This window comes from Petaurus breviceps, unplaced genomic scaffold (assembly GCF_028583685.1).
Source record: "Petaurus breviceps papuanus isolate PSGF00001 unplaced genomic scaffold, PetGlider_PUasm1.0 90740, whole genome shotgun sequence".
Classification (NCBI taxonomy): Eukaryota; Metazoa; Chordata; class Mammalia; order Diprotodontia; family Petauridae; genus Petaurus; species Petaurus breviceps.
In genome coordinates this window covers 5,687,585-5,707,453 of record NW_027187330.1, presented here as the reverse complement: position 1 = coordinate 5,707,453, position 19,869 = coordinate 5,687,585, and the positions used below count along the sequence as shown (strand labels likewise).

Here is a 19,869-nt window from a genome sequence, read left to right as displayed (position 1 = left end):
GGGAGAAAAAAAATCTTTGTATCAAATTTTCTTCATATGGGTTTGGAGCCCAAGATATAGAAACAGTTAACAGACATATATACATATACATAAACATACATAAATGTTATCTATATATATATATATGAATAAAATCCATTCCCCAATTGATAAGCAGTCCAAAGACATGAAGAAACAGTTTTCAAAAGAATTGTAAACTATTAATAACCATATGAAAAAATGCTCCAAATCACTAATAACAAGAGAATTGCATATCAAAACAACTGTGAGGTTTCACTACAACAAAAGATGACAATAAGTCAGCGTTGGAGGGGATGTGGGAAGACAGGCACGCTAGTACACTGGAGTAACTATGAATCAATATAACCATTTCGGAAATCAATTTGGAATTATGCAAATAAAGTGACTAAAATGTCCATACGCTTTAACCCAAAGGCCATTGATAAGAATAAAGTCCCCTATATACACCAAAATATTTATAGCCCCATTTTTTTGTGATAGTAAATAACAGAAAACAAATTAAGTGCCTATTGATTGAGGAATGGCTAAACAAATTGTGGTACATGAATGTAATGGAATGTTATTGTGCTATAAGAAATGATGAATGTGATGAATATAGAGCAGCATGGAAAAGATCTACATGAATTGATACAGAATGAAGCAAGCAAGGCCATGAAAATAATATTCACAACAACTACAACAATGTAAATGGGAAGAACAACCAAAAGAATCAAAAGTGAATGCTGTAAAATTATAAAGAACAAGTATAGCTTGAAAGATAGATAGAAAAAGACAATCCCTTCCCTTTAAAACCCATCCCTTTGCACAGGGGGGAGATCCATATGTGGTTATACATTGCACATATTTTCAGACTTCTTCAATGTATTGATCAATTATGTTGACTTTTTTCCTCTTCTCTTTTTTTGTCCTTAAAAAATATTTTCTATATGGGAAAACTCTTATGAAGGGGAAGAGATAACTATGTAAAACGATGATAATAAAAGATACATATCAATTAAAAATATTTAGTGTGGGAGTAGATTGACATATCCCTTCCAGAAGCAATGTCTCAATGAATTTTATCCTAATTTTATAACCAAGGAGAGAGGCCCAGCAAGGTAGTTGAAAAAAAAAAAAAGCCAGGGAGTAGGGAATAGAGTGCAGCACACCTGGGACCTGCCTTAAATAGTGAACCAGATGAGGCAGGGCTCAGGGTGGACATTCTGGAAACCTGCAGGGCATAAGCTCCAGTTCAAGTTTTAGTGTAGCCTTTTATTTGATGATGATTATTTTTCATGTTTTTTTCCAGGAACTAGATTACTAGCACTGCAAAAAAAAAAAAAAATCAGTAATAGATGCTGAATATAATATCATTACGTATTCTTAAGGCACATAAATCAAGTTTTAATCCAATTCATATGCTGTGAATACTTATTGAAATTTTATTTTCAGATGAAATATTTTATCTGCTGATTCAAATTCTACCCTCCCCTAATTACTCCTGACCACAACTGATCAATTCTCTGAACCCTAATGACACTGATAATCTGTACTATGCAATCTAACACAAGAATATACTGGAGTCAGCCCCAGACCTCAAAAGCCAATTGTTAAATTTTTAGTAAGAGCAGTTGGACTTCAGAAATTGGCAAATGCTGCAGATCAAGACTTGATTTATTATTTTGTTGATTTCTAATCTTAAGAAAGTGATGAAGAAAATGTTAATAATGCAGATCAAATTTGTAAGTGGACTGTGTACTTTTTGTTGTTGCTGTCATCAAGAAAGCAAGTTGTTAAACATTTACCAGCACACCTCTGAGTATAGAATATACTTATTTCATGTTCAGTTCATGCTCAGAGCATACACTGAGGAAATAAAACAGGTAAACAGAGAACAGGCTAGCTAGGTGGCACAGTGGACAGAGCTCAAGAAGACTCATTTTCATGAGTTCAAATACAATCTTAGATACCCACTAACTGTGTGACTCTGGACAAGTCACTTAACCTTGTTTGCCTTAGTTCCTGATCTGTAAAATGAGCTGGAGAAGGAAATGGCAAACTGATCTAGTATCTTTGCCCAGAAAACCTCAAAGTGGGGTCACAAAAAGTTGGACATAACTGAAAAGACTCAATAAAAAACAAAGAAGTAAATAGCAAGTAATTTTTAGAGGGAGACAACACTACCATTTAGCAGGATCATAAAAGGTAGCATCTGAGCTATGCTTTAAAAGAAGCTAATTATTCTCCAAGACAGAGATGAGGACCATAAGCATTTCAGGAATGGGAGGGGGGAGATATAGGGAGAGTCAGGCTCTCCATCTCTGGCTGAAACAGGAGATAGAATGTGGTACATGTGTACATGATTTCTTGCTGACAAATGTGTCAATTCCTTAAGTATAGGGATTATATCATCTATCATCCTACACAAGGTCAAGTAGGCCTATAACAGGTACTCAATAGGGAGTAGAAGCACGACCCTCCCGCGGCTCCAGCTTCCACCCTCCCCAATCCATGTAAAAAGGGGACTCTGAACAAACGTTGGAGCTGTAGAACCCACAAAATGACACAGAGAAGCTAACCTCCCGCTGAGAACAGTCCGGCAGGCCGGCAGGAATCGGCCAGCGCAACGCTCTGGGAGCCGAGCCCAGGACCACGCCAAGGCTTTAGCCCCAGGGCGGGCCTGACCAGCTGCCAGCCAGAGGGACTCCAGATCAGCAGCAGCTGTGGCTGTTTCCAGATTTATCAATACATAGATGCGAAGGACAAGGTGAGAGGCCAGTGCATTCTGGACTTTGGGACCCAGTAAGTGGGAGTGCGTGGCTTTTACCCCCGGGGCGAGAAACCACTGAGACGCTGGCACAGCCTGCCAGTGCCACGTGGCGGCTTCAGCTCCTGGCCTGCAGAGTGTAGGGGGACCAAGCACCAGTCTGAGGGGTAATCGCTCTTGCTTTAACCTGCTTGGATCTGGATTGCAGTCTAGGGTGGAGGTCCTGGGGTGTGTGTCCAGCTTGCCAGAGCATGTGGAGACCTCAGAGAGGGCACCCATCTAATACCTCCGGCAGCTGAGAAAACCCCAGCGTTTGGGACGAAAACCCCCCTGTCTGGTGGCAGAGTCCTACTGTGGCAAAAAGCCCAAAAGTCAAATCATTGAGTGGCAAAATGAGCAGGCAAAGGAAACAAAGCAGACAGAAGATTCCAACATTACACTCCTATTTTGGGGATAAAAAGGAGCAAGGCATGGAACAGGAGGAAATCAGTGAAGTCAGAACTCCTGCACCAAAAGCTACAAAGGAAAATACAAGCTGGTTACAGGCCATAGAGGACCTTAAGAAGCAGATAAGAGAAGTGGAGGAAAAATTGGGAAGAGAAATGAGAACGATGCAAGAAAATTATGAAATGAGAGTCAACAGCCTGACTGAAGAAAATAATACCTTAAAAAACAGACTGACTCAAATGGCAAAGGAGGCTCAAAAAGGCAATGAGGAGAAGAATGCCTTAAAAAGTCGAATTTGCCAGATGGAAAAAGAATCTCAAAAGCTCACTGAGGAGAATCATTGCTTCAGAATTAGATTGGAGCAAATGGAAGCTAATGACTTTATGAGAAATCAAGATGCTGTTAAACAGATCCAAACAAATGAAAGAATAGAAGGCAATGTGAAATATCTCATGGGAAAAACCACTGACCTGGAAAATAGATCCAGGAGAGATAATTTAAAAATTACTGGACTGCCTGAGAGCCATGACCAAAGTAAGAGCCTGGAAAGTATCCTCCAGGAAGTTCTCAAAGAAAACTGCCCTGATATTTTAGAACGAGAGGGCAAAATAGAGGTTGAAAGAATCCACCAATCACCTCCTGAAAAAGATCCCAAAAAGAAAACTCCTAGGAATATTATAGCCAGGTTCCAGAATTCCCAGATTAAGGAGAGAATATTACAAGCAGCCAGGAAGAAACAATTTGAATATTGTGGAAACACAATCAGGATAACCCAGGATCTGGCAGCTTCTACACTGAGGGATCGAAGGGCCTGGAATGTGATATTCCGGAGGTCAAGGGAGCTGGGATTAAAACCAAGAGTCACCTATCCAACAAAACTGAGTATCATGTTTCAGGGGAAAATATGGTCATTCAGTGGAATACAGGACTTTCAAGCATTCTTGCTGAAAAAACCAGAGTTGAATAGAAAATTTGACATTCAGATACAAGAAGCAAGAGAAGCATAAGAAGGTAAACAGGGAAAAGAAATCATAAGGAACTTATCAAAGTTGAACAATTTTTTTTTTTTGAGCAATCGGGGTTGAGTGGCTTGCTCGGGGTTGCACAGCCGGTTGTTGTTTCTGGGTGTGGTGCTGGGTGTCTGGGCCCGGATTTGATCCGGGTCGTCCCGGCACTGGGGCCGGTGCTCTTGCTTGCTGAGCCACCTGGCCAAAGTTGAACTATTAACATTCCTACATGGAAAAACAATAATTGTAACTTATGAAACTTTTCTCAGTAGTTGAAGGGTTTAGAAATATATATATATATATATAAATATATATATATATATCTCTTTATATGAGGGTATGCGGGCATATGAATACATATGTGAATGTGTGTATATATGTTTACAGGTATACATAGATAGAGGGCACGGGACCAATTTAACAGGAAGGGATGATACTTAAAAGGTGAAATTAAGAGGTGAGAGGAATATAATGAGAGGAGATGGGGAGAGACAGAGTGGGACAACTATCTCATAAAGAAGAGGCAAGGGAAAATGGTTACAATGGAGGGGAAGAATAGGAAGGCAAAAGGGAATGCGTCAACCTTATTCCTATTGAATCTGGCTTGAGGAGGGAGGGAAATACACACTAAATAGGGGATCTCACCCTCCAGGAGAATAGGGGGGGGAAGGGGATGTGAGGGGGGATGATGGAAGGGAGGGCAGGCTGGGGGGGAGGGAAGTTGGAAGCACCCACTTTTGAAAAGGGACAGGATCAAAATAGAGAATAGAACAAGTGGGATGTGGGATAGGAGGGAGGGAAATATAGTCAGTCTTCTATAATACATCTACTATGTTATTGTTTTGCATTAGCTGCACATGTACAACCTATACTGAACTGCTTGTCTCCCCAGTGGGGGTGGGTGGCAGGGGGGGAAGGGAATGAATCTGGAATTGAAAGTTTTAAAATCAAATATTCAAATATATGTATATATATATATATATATGTGTGTGTGTGTATGTGTATATATACTATTAATACCATCTTACATGTTATTAAGAAAAAAAGGATATACAGGCACTGAGGCATAGAGATCCACTGGAAAAGTTGAAACGGGTATGGGAGAAAATATGGGAGAGAGCAGATCGGAGGTGGGGATATCCTGTGGGACTGCTGTTTTGGGGGGATGGGTGGGGGGAAAACGGGGAGAAAATTTGTAACTCAAAATCGTGGAAACGAACGATGTAAATCAGAAGTTAATAAAGCATTAAAAAAAAGAAAAAAAAACAGGTACTCAATAAATGCTCAATGAATTCAGTCACTCAACAAGCATTATTAAATATTTACTATGTACCAGGCTCTATGCTAAACTCTGAGAATGCAACAAAAGGTAAAAACACAGTTCCTTACCTCAATCATCTTCAGTTTAAGATACACAAAAATCATTTGACATGAGACTGGAGTTTAGGAGAGAGAATGGATCTGTGTATCATCTGAGTAGATGATAATTGAACTCATGGGAACTCCTCAGATCACCAAGCAAGATAATATAAAGGGAAAAAAGATGAGAGCCCAGAATAGAGCTTTGAGGGACACTCTACAGTTAAAGATCCAGCAAAGGAAACAAGTAGAACCAGGAGAGAACAGTGTTACTAGAAAGAAGTCTAGGGAGAAGAGAATATCTGGGAGAAAAGGGTGATCAGCAGTGTCAAAGGCTAAAGAAGTCATGAAGGATGAGACTGAGAAAAGGTCATTGGACATAGCAATTATGAGATCATTGGTAACTTTGGGTAGAGTAAGTTTCACTTGAAATATACGATCAGAAGTCAGACTATAGAGGAGTTTAAATCAAATGAGAAGCGTAGAAGTGGAGGCACCTGACATGGATAGCTTTCTCGAGGGTATTAGCCACAGAGATGAGATATAGGATGTTAGCTAGCAAGTATGGTTGGATCAAATGAGTTTTTTAAAGATGGAGGAGACATGGGTATGTTTATGGGCAGTAGGTGAGCAGCCAATAGCTAGGGAGAGATTAAAAGTTAGTGAGAAAGCAGAGATAATAGAGAGGGCAGTCTGCTGGAGAAGGCAGGAAGGAATGGGATGATTTGTATAAGTAGAATTGTTTGCCTTGGCAAGGAAAATGTCTAACTCTTCACAAGAGATGAGTAAAGGAGGAGATAGCAAGAGAAGTTATCTGAGTTATGTGATATGAAGAGGTTGGGGAAAAGAGGAAGCTCTTAGAATAAGGCCTCAGTTTTTTCATTTATATATGAAATAAGGCTCTCAGACAAAATGGTTAGAGGAGAGAGTGCCATGGGAAGCTTCAGGAAGGATGAAAAGCTTTGAAACGGCCACTGTAGCAAGTGGAACAGTGAGTTAATTAGGGAAGTGAGAAATCATTGCCTTGCCACAGTGAAATCCCAGTTGAGACTACGTAATATAAATTTATAAAAGATCTAGTCAGCACAGTTTTGTGATTTTCTCTAGCCTTGTGTGATAGCAAGTAAACAGGACTGAAGGTGGCTGATGGTGGAATAAATCAAGGTCCAGGTTTAGTGAGACGTGATCACTTAAGGACAAAGGGATATGGGATTTGATTGTAGAGGATAGCACAGAGTGGAATTATTTCACCAATGAATAGGGATGATGGCCTGGGGGAAACTGAGTAGTGGAGTGACTAGCGTCTTGATGAGAATGGTAGAACAGGGTTAGGTAAGGTAGAGGGAAGGATGAAACGATGAAAAATTATGATCACATAAAGCAAGGGTCCTTAACCTTTTCTGTGTAATAGACCCCTTGGCAGTCTGGTGACACCTATGGACTCCTCAAAATACTGTTTTCAAATACATAAAATAAATCACATGAGATTATAAAGGAAACCAATTATATCTAACTATCCAAAAAATTTTAAGTTCACATACAAATTAAGAACTTTTGAAATGAAGGAATTTTGGAGTTCATGAACATGGAAGTAGAACACTTATGGGTGATGGCAAAATCAAGAGTAGAGCCATCTCTCTCTATAGGTATCTTATAGATGAGGTAGAGTGACAGACTGGTCATGAGAACTGAGTAGATTGAGAACTGAGAAGTCAAGAGTGCCTGAGGCAGTACTGATATGTATGCTGAAGAAATGAAAATATAAACCATATTTTATGTTAAAAATAATTTTATTTTCATTCTCAGGATAGTGAAGAATCTTGACTTCATTGTTTATAAATTTGAAAACTATGGCAAAGAGTTCATTAAGAAACAAAGGACCAGCCCAGATGCTTATGTTCAGGTGGCACTCCAGTTGGCTTTTTATAGGTGAGTAAAATCAAATAATAGACCTTCTAAAAGTAAGGATTGAGTCCTCTTGGTTCTAAAGAAATGTACCTAATATTTTTTTCCACTGCATACAATAAACTGATATCCCTGATAGGATATATTGTTCCTACACTCAGAAAGGGCATATAAACCCTCTAAAAAGGGAAGCACAGTGTTCCTGGTGCTCATAAAATGACACTAATAAAAAAAACCTCTGAAGTAAAAGAAAAGTACTCAACCAAACAGAGGCTATATGATTCAGATTTCCTGTTAAAGATTCAACTGTTTTAAATCACTAAGAAATTAATTGAGGGGCGGCTAGGTGGCTCAGTGAATAGAGCACTGGCCCTGGCGTCCGGAGGACTTGAGTTCAAATCCAGCCTCAGACACTTAACACAAAAACTAGCCATGTGACCTTGGGCAAGTAACTTAACCCCAATTGCCCTCCAAAAAGCAAAAAATAAAAAAAGAGAGAGAGAGAGAAATTAATTGAGTCTGGTTTTTGAGACCTTTTGACAAGGCACCTTTGGGATGGCTCACATATTCCACAGCCTTGACATAGTTATGACTTTACCCATACTAGGTCCATACAGATATAAAGAAAAAACATACATACATATACATGTGTGTATTTGTGTATGGAGAGAGAAAGAGAGAAAGAGAGAGAGAGAGAGAGAGAGAGAGAGAGAGAGAGAGAGAGAGAGAATTAGAACACATCTGATGGGGGTAGAGTTCAGAGGGATTATCATCTCTCTATTTCTGGAAGCAATTTTCCCCTTTAAAGGCAGCCCAAGATTACATTAGATTTTTTGGTCGCAATACTATTGCAATACAATCATACTATTTATTCATATAGAGCTTGTGGTCCACTAAACCTCCAGAATTTTAAAAAATTGTTTATTTTTAGCATTCTTTTCTTTTTAAATTTTGAGTCCCAAATTCTCTTTCTCCCTCCTACCCCATCCACCAAGAAGGCAAGCAATATGACATTAATTATATATGTGTGGAATCATGCAAAACATTTCCATATTAGCCATATTTCAAAACAAAACAAGAAAAAAATCAATGAATTTTTGTGCCTCTTTTACCATTAGGCCAATTCTGTTTTTTTTTTTAAGATGTTTTTCTCTAATATTTTACCAAGCTGTTAATCCTCTTCCTAATTTTCTTGCATTACTCTCATTTCTTTTCCCATTTTTTCCTCTACCACCTTTATTTAACTCTTCTAGGAATTTTTGTTGTACTTGGGTCCAATTAGTATTTTTGAGACTTTGGTAGTAGCTGTTTTTACACTGCTCTCTTCTGAATTTATGTTTTGGTCTTCCCTGCCACCATAGTAGCTTTCATGGTCAAATTCTTTTTTTGCTGTTCACACATTTTTTCCAGTCTATCTCTTGACTTTGAACTTTATGCTAAAGTTGGGCTCTGCTTATCTGGAAGTGAGGAGTCACTGTCCCAAGCTTTAGGCTTTTTTGTGATACTGTCTTTAGAGCTAGTTTTGGGGGTCTGCAAGTTTTTAGTGCTTCTAAGGTTATGTAATTCTGGAAGAGGTATGATCACTGCTCTCCTGTTCTATGCCCTAGTTTTTTTCCAGTAAAAATTCCCCTGCTCCCCTGCAGCTAGTGCTCTTCTTTGCCTTGGAACTGTGACCAGGGCCCCTGATCTTATATCTGACCCCTAGCATTCCTCTCCACCCTATAACTTCAACCCAGAACTATGTATAGGCAGTAGAGTTGCCAATCAATGCCAGCTGTACCCAGTGCCAGCAGAAGTCCCCTGTAATCTTTCTGACCAGTTGTTTGATCTCTTACCATCTCTGGGCTGAGATTTCCCAAAGTTATTGCTGCTGTGGTTGCTGTTGCTGCCAATGTGTATGTGGGCTCTGAACAGACATCCACCCCAGCATCACAAACTTCTCCTGCCAAACTCCCAAGTTTTCTTAGGTCAGAAAAACTTCTTACCCTACTCTTGTTGGTTCTGCCACTACAAGATTTGATTTAAGGCATTATTTTTAATGTTGTTTGGAGGGAAATGTTGAGAGAGTTCATTGGGTTGCCTCTAATCCACTATCTTGGCTACCTTTCAAACCTCAGATTTTTTTCAGAATTGCTGTCTGACTATGCTTCTTGTGAAGGTGATTTTTGTACCCAAGTGTAAGACTTTCCATTTATCCCTAATTTCATCTTGTCATATTCAGTCCAATGCTCCATCCAGTCTCCCAAGATTCTTTTACATAGTAACTCTGTCATACACTGTGTTGGCCATCCCTCCCAGTTTGGCATCATCTGCAAACTTGATATGCATGCCACATATGCTTTTATCCAAGTCACTGATATAAATGTTAAACAACACAAGCCAAGCACAAATATTTGGAATACTTTACAGAAAACCCCCTGCCAAGTTGACATCGAATAATTTTACCAACTATTCTTTGAGTCTGACCACCCAACCAGTTCTGAATCCATATAATTAAATTTCATATAACCCATTACTCCCCATTTTCTCCAAAAAAATAGTGAGATATTTTATTTAAAACTTTGCTAAAAAAAAAAAAAACTTTGCTAAGTAAACTGTGTCCATAGCTTTCTTATCTATTAGTTTAGTAATCCTGTCAAAAAATATATTGAGGGTAGTTCAGCATAACCTGTTCTTAATGAAGCCATATTGACTCTTTGTAATAACTGCTTCCTTTCCAAGATGTCTCTTTATCTCTGTATCTCAACTATCTTTTTCACAATCTAGTCTAGAGTTTTCCTAGGAAGTAATGTATGTATCTATATATATGTGTGTGTGTGTGTGTGTGTGTGTGTGTGTGTGTGTGTGTGTGTGTGTGTGTGTGTGTAAAGTATATCTACATGAGTCAAGTTCATTGACCTATAGTTTGGACATCCATTCTCTTTCTTTTTTTTTGAAAATCAGGGCATCTGTCTTTCTCCAATCTTGTGACATCTCTTTTGTTTCCAGTGGTCTTTCAGATCATCACTAATATTGGTTCTGAAATTATATCTGCCAGTTCTTCCAGGATCTGAGTATATATTTCATCTGGGCCAGGTGACTTGAATTCATCAAGAGAAATTAGATGTTATCTTACTATCTCTTATCTTGGTCATCAATTCTCTGGTGATCATTTTTGTTCTGTCATTTCCCATGTAAAGGTAATTCTTTTTGCAGAGAAATCAGAAACAAAAATTGAGCAGCTTTACCTTTTCTCTGTTATCATTAATCAACATCATATCCACCTCCAAGCAAAGGTCCCATCCTTACTTTGATGCAACTTTTTCTCCAAACATAGAAAAAAATTCTATAAGACAAGGTTTAAAGTTTATTCAACATTTTACAACTATAGAGCTCCTTCACATCTCTGTATTAAAAAAAAATTCACAGATATCTATCTCTCCTCATCTCTATTAAAAAGAAAAAGAGAAAAAGAAAGTTTCTAGTAATAAATATGCAGTCAAGCAAATTATCCCAGTGGCCATATGTGTCCACATAACATAGATGTATGAATATATGTGTATGTGTGTGTGTGTGCCTCATTCTATACCCTAACTTTATCACCTCTCTGTAATGGATAGCATTTTTCACCATTGATCCTCTGAAATTATGAAAGGCCATTTTATTGATCATAGATCTTATAGCTTTCAAACTTTTTTTTAAAGTGTTTTAAATTGTTCTGCTGGTTCTGCTAATCTTATTCATCATAGTTTTTCAAAGTCCACAAAATTGTTCATTTTTATAATACTGATATTATTGTATGAATTGTTCTTTTGGTTCTGCTCATTTCATTATGCGTTAGTTCATATAATTTTCCATGTTTTTTTGAAATCATCTAATTTTTTTACTTTCCACAGCACAAATTCTCTTCTTCATGGTTTCTTACCATTTGTCTACTAAGATGCTACACACACACATATGCATGTGTGTATATATGTGTTTATGTGTATATATATATGTATATATATATACATGCATGCCTATATACATACATAGACCCATCATCATCTCTTTTCTCCTTTTCATGGCCAGACTTCTTGAAAAAGTTGTCTAGGGGCACTTAGATGTCACAGAGAATAGAGCGCTGGCCTTGGACTCAAGAGGACCTCAGTTCAAATCCGGTCTCAGACACTTAACACAAAACTAGCCATGTGACCTTGGGCAAGTCACTTAACCCCAATTGCCCTGCCTTCCCCCCTCCAAAAAGCAAAAAAAAGTTAAAAAAAAGAAAAAGTTGTCTATACATAATACTTCCACCTTTCATCAATTCTTTCTATTTAGCTCCTATCCCATCACTATATTAAAACTGTCATTTTGAGGGTCATCAATAAACTCCTAATTGTCAAATCCAGTGGATTTTTTTTAGGTCCTCTGACCTTTCTGCAGTATTTGATACTGACCACTTCTTAATGAATACCCTTTCCTCCCTTCGCTTTGGAGATACCACAGTTTTTTCAAGGTTTCCTATTTCTAACTACTCTTTGCCTTTATTCACTAACTGCTTGTCCTCTTTCTCACTCATTCTAGTGGGTGCTCCTCAAGGTTCTGTCCTTAATTGTCTTCTATTTTTCCTCTACGTTATATTCATTAGTGTATCTTCAGGATCATGTCAATGCACATGTGCCTGGCACATAATAGGTACTTAATACATTTTTGTTGATGATTGTCACTTTAGTGAGAAAAATGTCACCATGTTAGGTATGCAATGCCTCCCACTAAAAACAATGCCTCCCCAGGTCCCTGGTCTACCATTGCCTACTATAGAGATATAAAAACAAATTTTGTTTTGTTCTGTTTTGTTGAGGCTTTGAGAACAGTGGTCACTCTAGCAGGGATCAATAGTGATTCATCAGGTCCTGATATATATTCAAAACCCAACTTCCTTCTGGAAAGGAACTAGGTAGCTTTTCTTTTCCCCCTTACCCTAAGGTTTCTCTCTGCCTAGAACAAACAAAAAGGTAATGCTTGTGAGATTTTAAATAAAAAAGATTTCCAGCAAGGGCAAATGATTAATTACACAATTATTTCATTCTCTACTAATAATCATTCTTCAAATCTTTCAGCAAATTCTAGATTTTGCGATGTATATTTTTAAGACATCAAACAATGTTTTTCTCCTTTACAAGCAATGCATAACAAATACATGTTACTATATTCAACCCTTCATTTTAGAAGAGTTTTAACATCCATCTTTAGGGGATCTCTTATAGAACTCTACTAACATTAAAATGAAATACTATGCCAAATAAAACCAGGACTCGAAAAATGAAACCTACTGAGGCTATTTTTCTTCCAGCATTTATGATTCCTCCCAAATAAATTATTTGCCATTCATACTTCATTCTGCGCAGATGCCACCAGAGACTTGTCCCCACATATGAAAGTGCTTCTATTCGCCGATTTGAAGAGGGACGAGTTGACAACATTAGGTCGGCAACTCCTGAAGCATCGGTTTTTGTGAAAGCAATGACTGATGAAAAATCATCTGTACCGGTAGGTATAGCTATTTTAGCTGGACTTCAGAAATAATCCATGCTGCTTCATCTTCAGGGAGAAATTGCATGGCAATTTCATGTAGCTCAGTCATTTGGTTCCTTTCTGATAGGCCTCTCTCTACTGTCCTTTACCGAAAAATGCTTTAAAGCTCTTGTATTTTATATAATTCTGATCTGTTGGCAGGATTCAGAGAAGATGTTTCTTTTAAAAGAGGCCATCAGGGCTCAGACAGAATATACTGTTTTGGTGAGTGAGATCTCTGTTTTCTTTTTTTTTTTAATTTCAGGAATTAGAATCAGTTTTATTAAAGATTATGACAGAGTTTAGCAATTAAAGAACAACAAGGCTTGGTGCTAATAAAACAGAGACTCTACTTTCATGTTTCATTGTATCATATTAGTTATATAGGTAGATACACAGAGAGATACACATACCAAACCATACATGTATAATTAGTGATCATTTAGACTGGCCTGGGCAGAAGTTTACTTTTGTGCTAGCTATGTAAAAGGTATTTTTAAGTAAATTGAGAGAGTAAAGATTTAATAGCAAAGGTTTTCCTGCTTCAGGGAGCAGACTATTTTTGCAATACTTTCAAAGACCTCACTTTATACACAAAGAACAAAAATTGAAGCCCACTGTTTAAGTTATTTTTATATTAGGACCTAATTTTTAGCTTACTGACTAAAATAATTTTCATCTGTTCTTTAAAGAACAATCCCAAATTGTTCATCTAATTCAAGACTATATACATGTGAGAAAGTAAAAGAGCTGATTTTCTATTTTTAAAGTCTTTAATTCATACTTTTCACTAATTCAGACACAATGAACTCTCCTCCCAATTCAGCCAAAATAGTAAAGTTTTATAAGACTTACAGTGATTGAAATACATTTTCCTTTACTAATTGCCATTAATTAACCTAACCAATCATCAGCAAGTATTTATTAAGTATTTGCTATGTGCCCTGCACTGCTCTAGGTACTGGTAATACAATTTCAAAGAGTAAAACAAACCCCACTCCCATTACATTCTAATGGGAGAGATAAACAAGTACATACACATAGATATATAGGTAGATAGATAGAGATAAATACACACATAGCATAAAGTTAATAAATGCAAATCTATATAAAGTAGATACAAGGTAGTTTAAGAAAGCAGGCAATTGTATTTGGGGGATCAGAAAAATCAAGACAGAACCTCTTATTTAAAATAAAGGAAAAATCTCAACTATAGAAATTTCATTGGAAATGGTGTTCCAAAAGTCTTAGTGCAATTTTCAGCCCTAATACTTTAAAACTGCACTAAGACTTTTGGGACGCCCTGTATATCTGATGAATTTACTAATTGTTCTTCTTGCTATTCTATTAAGGTTACATGTATATTTGAAAAGTACTAATAGTTGCATGCCATTCCATTCTTCAGCATAATTAAGCAATTGTTGGAATGATGAGAGCCTCTAACTCAGTTCTATTTTATTCACTCAAACTTAGAACAACTATTGTCAAAGCCCCAACAGGCAACTTGTTGCCTCATAATATCAGTGCAGTTTATTATGACTTCAGTTTTTCCGTTTGTTAGGATTTAACAGTGACATTGACATCATATAAATATAGAACTCATTTGACCTAATTTAGCACAATATTACCTCAGATGCACCCTCAAAGGTTGCTATTAGTTTGCCATTTCCCTTAAGGCATGACATTGATATATTTGGTTAGGAAACTTACAAACCTTATATGATCAAAAGGATTTTTTAAAGAATCATTAAATTACTTTTCCCCTCTGGAAAAAGTCAAGCTAACTACGTCTAAGAACCTGGTTCTAGTTTTAACCACATAGACTTCTAGGTGCAAGAAATAGTTGCCAACAATTCACTACATAGGCTAAACTGCCAGCCATTCAAACACTGTATTTCTCACTCTTTGGATCATCATTAGAGAATGGAGGCTTCAATTTGGTGATGAGGCTATGTACATCAGAGCTAAGTAATCTTATATCTTAGCCTTTCCTCTTGTTCCTGCAGTACAATCTCACTAGTACTAGAAGCAAGCCCTAACTCCATTTGGACCAATGACATACCAATTTTCAATAACCTGATCAAGTTTTTCTCCTTGCCTATAGCCTGGCATCACATTGTGTAAGGATCACAATAACCCATCAGTGATGCCTTTAGAAGCTCGCTTTCTAATCCTTTAGATAGAATCACAGTTTCCCAGGAATTAGTCCTAGAAGTAAAGTGGAGACATAGCTACAATCCTTCCAAGTGCCTGCTGGTTTTTTCACCATTAATGGGTAAGGACAACCATAGTTAGATTGACTTGAAATTATTAGCATCGGAATCATTAAGTAGTATTTCTTTCCCTAGTAATTAAAACAAAAATAGCCAAAGTAACATGGAAGGGAATGTGCCAGGGTTCAAGGTGCAGAAACAATTTTGGAAATTCATAAATCCTGAGTTTTACTGAATGGAGCAAAATGGGATGGAATAGGGAAAGAAAGGGAATGGGACAAACTAGAGAAAACAGAGCAAAATGGAGTGTTGTAAAATGGAATAGAATGGAGTAAAGTATATCTGAACAGAATCCAATAACCTTCCATATCACAGACTTTCTGCTCTTCCTCCCATTCTACCCAGGCCATCACTGGTATGGCAATTGACAATCATTTACTGGGGCTAAGGGAAATAGCCCGAGGACTCTACAAAGAGCTGCCGGAGATGTTCACAGATGAAACATACTTGACAAGCAATAGATTTGTTCTCTCAACCAGCCAGGTAGGAATTTGGAATTACCTGTTTGCCCAAGAAATCAAATAGTTTTAGTGTGGTCACCTTTCTTGTGAAATGCTATGCAACACATCAATTTTGAGCTATTATTTCAATTTCATAGCTCATCCTAATTCAGGTAAACCTACATTAAAATCAAGGAATGGTAACATCCATTCAACAACAATCTATTGAAAATAATATTGTACCAGAAGCCACTAGATCTAAATTCCAGTCTGGGTTCTATTATTGGTATTAAGCCCAACTGCAAGTCACTTAATTACTCTCTGTCTCAGTCACACTCCCTGTAGAACAGACCTAGTTATACTTCCCTGCTAAGTCTCTTACAGGGATATTACTGGACTAAATGAAACTTGAGCTCTTCCATTATAATTAATAGAATCACATAGTTAAAAGGGACTCCCAAAGGTCATCTGGTCAGTACCCCTGCCTTCGAGAAATCTTATACCTGAGCCCAGAAATATGAGCTGTCAGTTTGCTTTCCATAGACTGAGTTCCTATAAATTCAATGTATTAAATGTAATAATAATGACTCATCATAAGAATTATCATTATGTTCATATTTATAACAATTTTTATGAGCCATGAAGTAGAAAGAAGCAAAAAAACAGAATGAGAAAAAGAAAATAAAACTTTGATCTAATATTTCCCAACTTAGCCTGCTGTGATGCTATTCAAGAATTATCATTCACAACTAAAAAATGCGATGTTTCCCTAGAGAATCAGCTCCAATAAGAAAGGGAATATCCACAGTAATCAATTTGTTGAAACCTTGCCTCATCTATGTAAGGATGGGCACATGCAATAAAAGGGACTGATAATATTGTATTGGCACATAAAAACCTACTAAGTAATTTGATCTTGTCATAATGTCTGTGGTCTTGCAGACATGAGTAAATGCAACAAGAATACCACGACATAAATTCTCTGGGAAACCATCCATGGGCAAAAAGTGCTATTGAATGGCTTTATGGCCTTGGGCTGTTGCACAGCACATTTATCTGACAATTCTATGACTCTATTAGCAAGACTAATGGTTTGTTCTACTCCATTTAAAAGCCAAGTGTCACTTCTGAAGGCCCAAGTATACAACTCCTGAAATTTACAGATTTAAAACAAGCCCCAAACTCCATCACAGTAGAAATGCTTATTTCTGGTGCCAGCTAATAAATGTAGTTCGGGTGTGGTTTTTTAAAACAATAAAATTTTTGTTACGTTTTGAATGTCTTAAGAAACACATTTCTTTACTTGATGATTTCTAGATTACAAAATATCATCAGTTTCCAAATAGACCTCTCAGCATATTACTAGGGTAACTGAAACTCTCATCCATGAAAATCTTTGAGATTTTTAAAGTGGTGTTCATACTCAAGCCTGTCCTAAAATGTGTGTGTATGTGTTTGTGTGTGTATACATCCAGACAATGCTAATGGTAATTAAATGTATGGTAGACAACCAACAACCCTATATCATCATCTTTTTAATTGACAGGGGTTATATTGGCTTGGGGTTTTGTTGTTTTTGTTAAGTGTAGTAATTACTCAATAATTGGTACTCTTGAACTTTGATTCTTAGTTAGCATAGTTCATTGTATTATATAGTTCAATAACTGGTTTTCTTGAACACTGATTCTTGAACTAGATTTTGCTATCCTATAAATCACTCCCTTTTAGAATGGCATTAACTCTTTGAGGCCACCAAAGTTCCCCTTAGGAAATTACTATAGTGTCTGCAATGGTGAATTACAATTTAGCTCCTACCAGGTCCTACTCACTCGGAAGCAGTAGATTCTACATTGGGAGCATCTGACTCAACAAGTAAAACATTTCACAGTGGGCAATGATTTTGTTATTGCCTTTTCTATTGATGGCATCTACTTTAATGATTACAACTATATCTATGTGATTCAAAACCTACAAGTACATACAATATTCTTCAGTGAAAGTCAGTGTGAAATACTATAGAGAGAGCCAGGGTGGGAATTGGAAAGACCTGGGTTTAAGTCTCACCTCTGACCTATAATGGCTGTGTGACCCCGGACAAGTGTCCCAGGAAGCTAAGACAATAAAATAGCAGAAAAGGTGAAAACCTACAAAATCATCCATCTGGTGGTTTTAAAAAATTGATAAATGATCTCATTGATATGGGTTCTCTCTCTCTCTCCTGTGGTGCAGATTGTTAACTCATGTGATCCTAAGTGATTCTTGCCCATTTCCTCCCATTGCATCAGTTTCATATCCCAAGTGCCTAGCACAGAAGTTCTTGACCTGGGGAGCATGAACCCTAGGGTCTATGAATAGATTTCAGGGGAGTCTGTACACTTGAATGGGAAAAAAAATACATCTTTATTTTCACTAACTTTTGGTTCCCTTTGTAATACTATGCATTTAATTTTATACATTTAAAAACATTCAAAGAAGGGGTCTATAAACTTCATCAGTTTGTCAAAAGGGTTCCGTGACACAAAAAGGTTAAAAAACCCTGACCTTAGATATAGTAGTTGCTTAATAAATACTTATTAAATTGAATCAAATCATACAAACTATTCATTACTTTCCTTTCAGAATCATCTAATTCTAAAATGTGATTCTTCCCCTAGGTGCCAACAACAATGGAGATGTTTTGCTGCTATGGCCCTGTAGTCCCGAATGGTTATGGCACTTGCTATAATCCTCAGGCAGAGCACATATTGTTCTGTATCTCCAGCTTCCATGACTGCAAAGAGACATCTTCTGTCAAGTTTGCTAAAGCCATAGAAGAAAGCCTTATTGAAATGAGAGATCTATGTAGCAAACATAATACTGTCATATCAAAACCACCAACCAAACAGGAAAAAGCCCCCAAACCCCAAGAGGCAAAGAAGCTCTAATTCTTTTCTCTGCATTATTATGCAGGTTCTACTACTCCTTGTGCTCTGCAGCCTCCAAACCCCAAACCTGTAGTCTTAGCCCAGCTTTCTGCAACTTCCACATTCTTAGGACACACTACTAAAAGTATGCTAAGGCATCATGAGAAGTTATACAACATGTGAAGGGGAATATCCATTAATTATATATTAGAAATACAAATATCTATTCAAGGTTCAAACCAGCCTATGCCCTGTGAAATGCTTCAGTCTTTGCTCTATAGTCAGCAATCCGGGTAATCTTGTTAAGTTCAAAGTGGCCCTGCTGAGGATGTAGAATGTCTATCTATAGAGTTTTGTTTTTTTATTACTTATTTCAGTACAGCACCCACCCAAATAGTGTTTTACATGACATAAAATGAGTCATTCTATTCTAACTGGCAACTATAACTAAATCCATAGATAAATGAATAGAGATTATATCAGATTCATTACCTTTTTTAGATGTGGAGATTCAAATTCCAAATGACTGATTCACATGGAGAGAGGGAGAGGGAAAGGGAGGAGGGGGAGGGGGAGAGAGAAGGAGAGGGAAGGAGAGAGAGGGAGAGAAAGAGAGGGAGAATCATTACTCAATTATATGATGCAGTGATTCCCAAGAAAGTCCAGGTCTATTAAAAATATGTTGCCTTGGAGCTGGAAATCAATCCTCCCTTTCTTGTCTTAAGAGTAGTTTGGGGTAGAATATTGAAAATCTGGAATATGTTGTTCATAAAAGAAAGGGAAGATTTCTCACAATGGCTCTCACTTCATTGCCTTTTCACTCCCACCTGTGGAGAGAGATGGAAACCTAGAAGACATTAGAGTCAGATAGAGACAAGTGAAATGCAGAGGCAGGGAGCAAAATGTCATTTTAATGGAATACTGTCCATTTCCTAGGGTTGGGGGAGGGTACTATTAGTGCTTTTTCACAGCACTCCTCTCCCCATCTATATTTTGCCCATATACATCCTAAAATGCAATATATGTATCAGTAGAAACCATTATGACTTTTTTAGTAAGGGGTTTGTTTGCTTTGAGGTTTGGGTTTTGTTGGTCTCAAATTTCCAAATCAAAACTGAGTTTAGACACAGGGCTTCACTTACCACACAAATGTTATTGCTGCCATGTGGGATCCCATTGTAATGTACATAATGAATCACTATCTACATTCTGGTTTTTTTTTTAAATCAAGAC

At 37.3% G+C, this 19,869-nt stretch overlaps 1 protein-coding gene across 1 annotated transcript in view; it reads left to right on the top strand.

The window, feature by feature from the left end:
• CHAT (choline O-acetyltransferase) overlaps window positions 1-18,734 on the top strand; it is a 94,215-nt gene extending 75,481 nt beyond the window's left edge. The window contains exons 11-15 of the mRNA XM_069067081.1: window positions 7,387-7,509; window positions 12,855-12,996; window positions 13,183-13,245; window positions 15,639-15,776; window positions 18,388-18,734. Of these exons, the coding sequence (XP_068923182.1) occupies window positions 7,387-7,509; window positions 12,855-12,996; window positions 13,183-13,245; window positions 15,639-15,776; window positions 18,388-18,657 (736 nt within the window). The 3' untranslated portion in view covers window positions 18,658-18,734. The remainder of the gene's footprint in view (window positions 1-7,386; window positions 7,510-12,854; window positions 12,997-13,182; window positions 13,246-15,638; window positions 15,777-18,387) is intronic.
• Window positions 18,735-19,869: the final 1,135 nt, after the last annotated feature.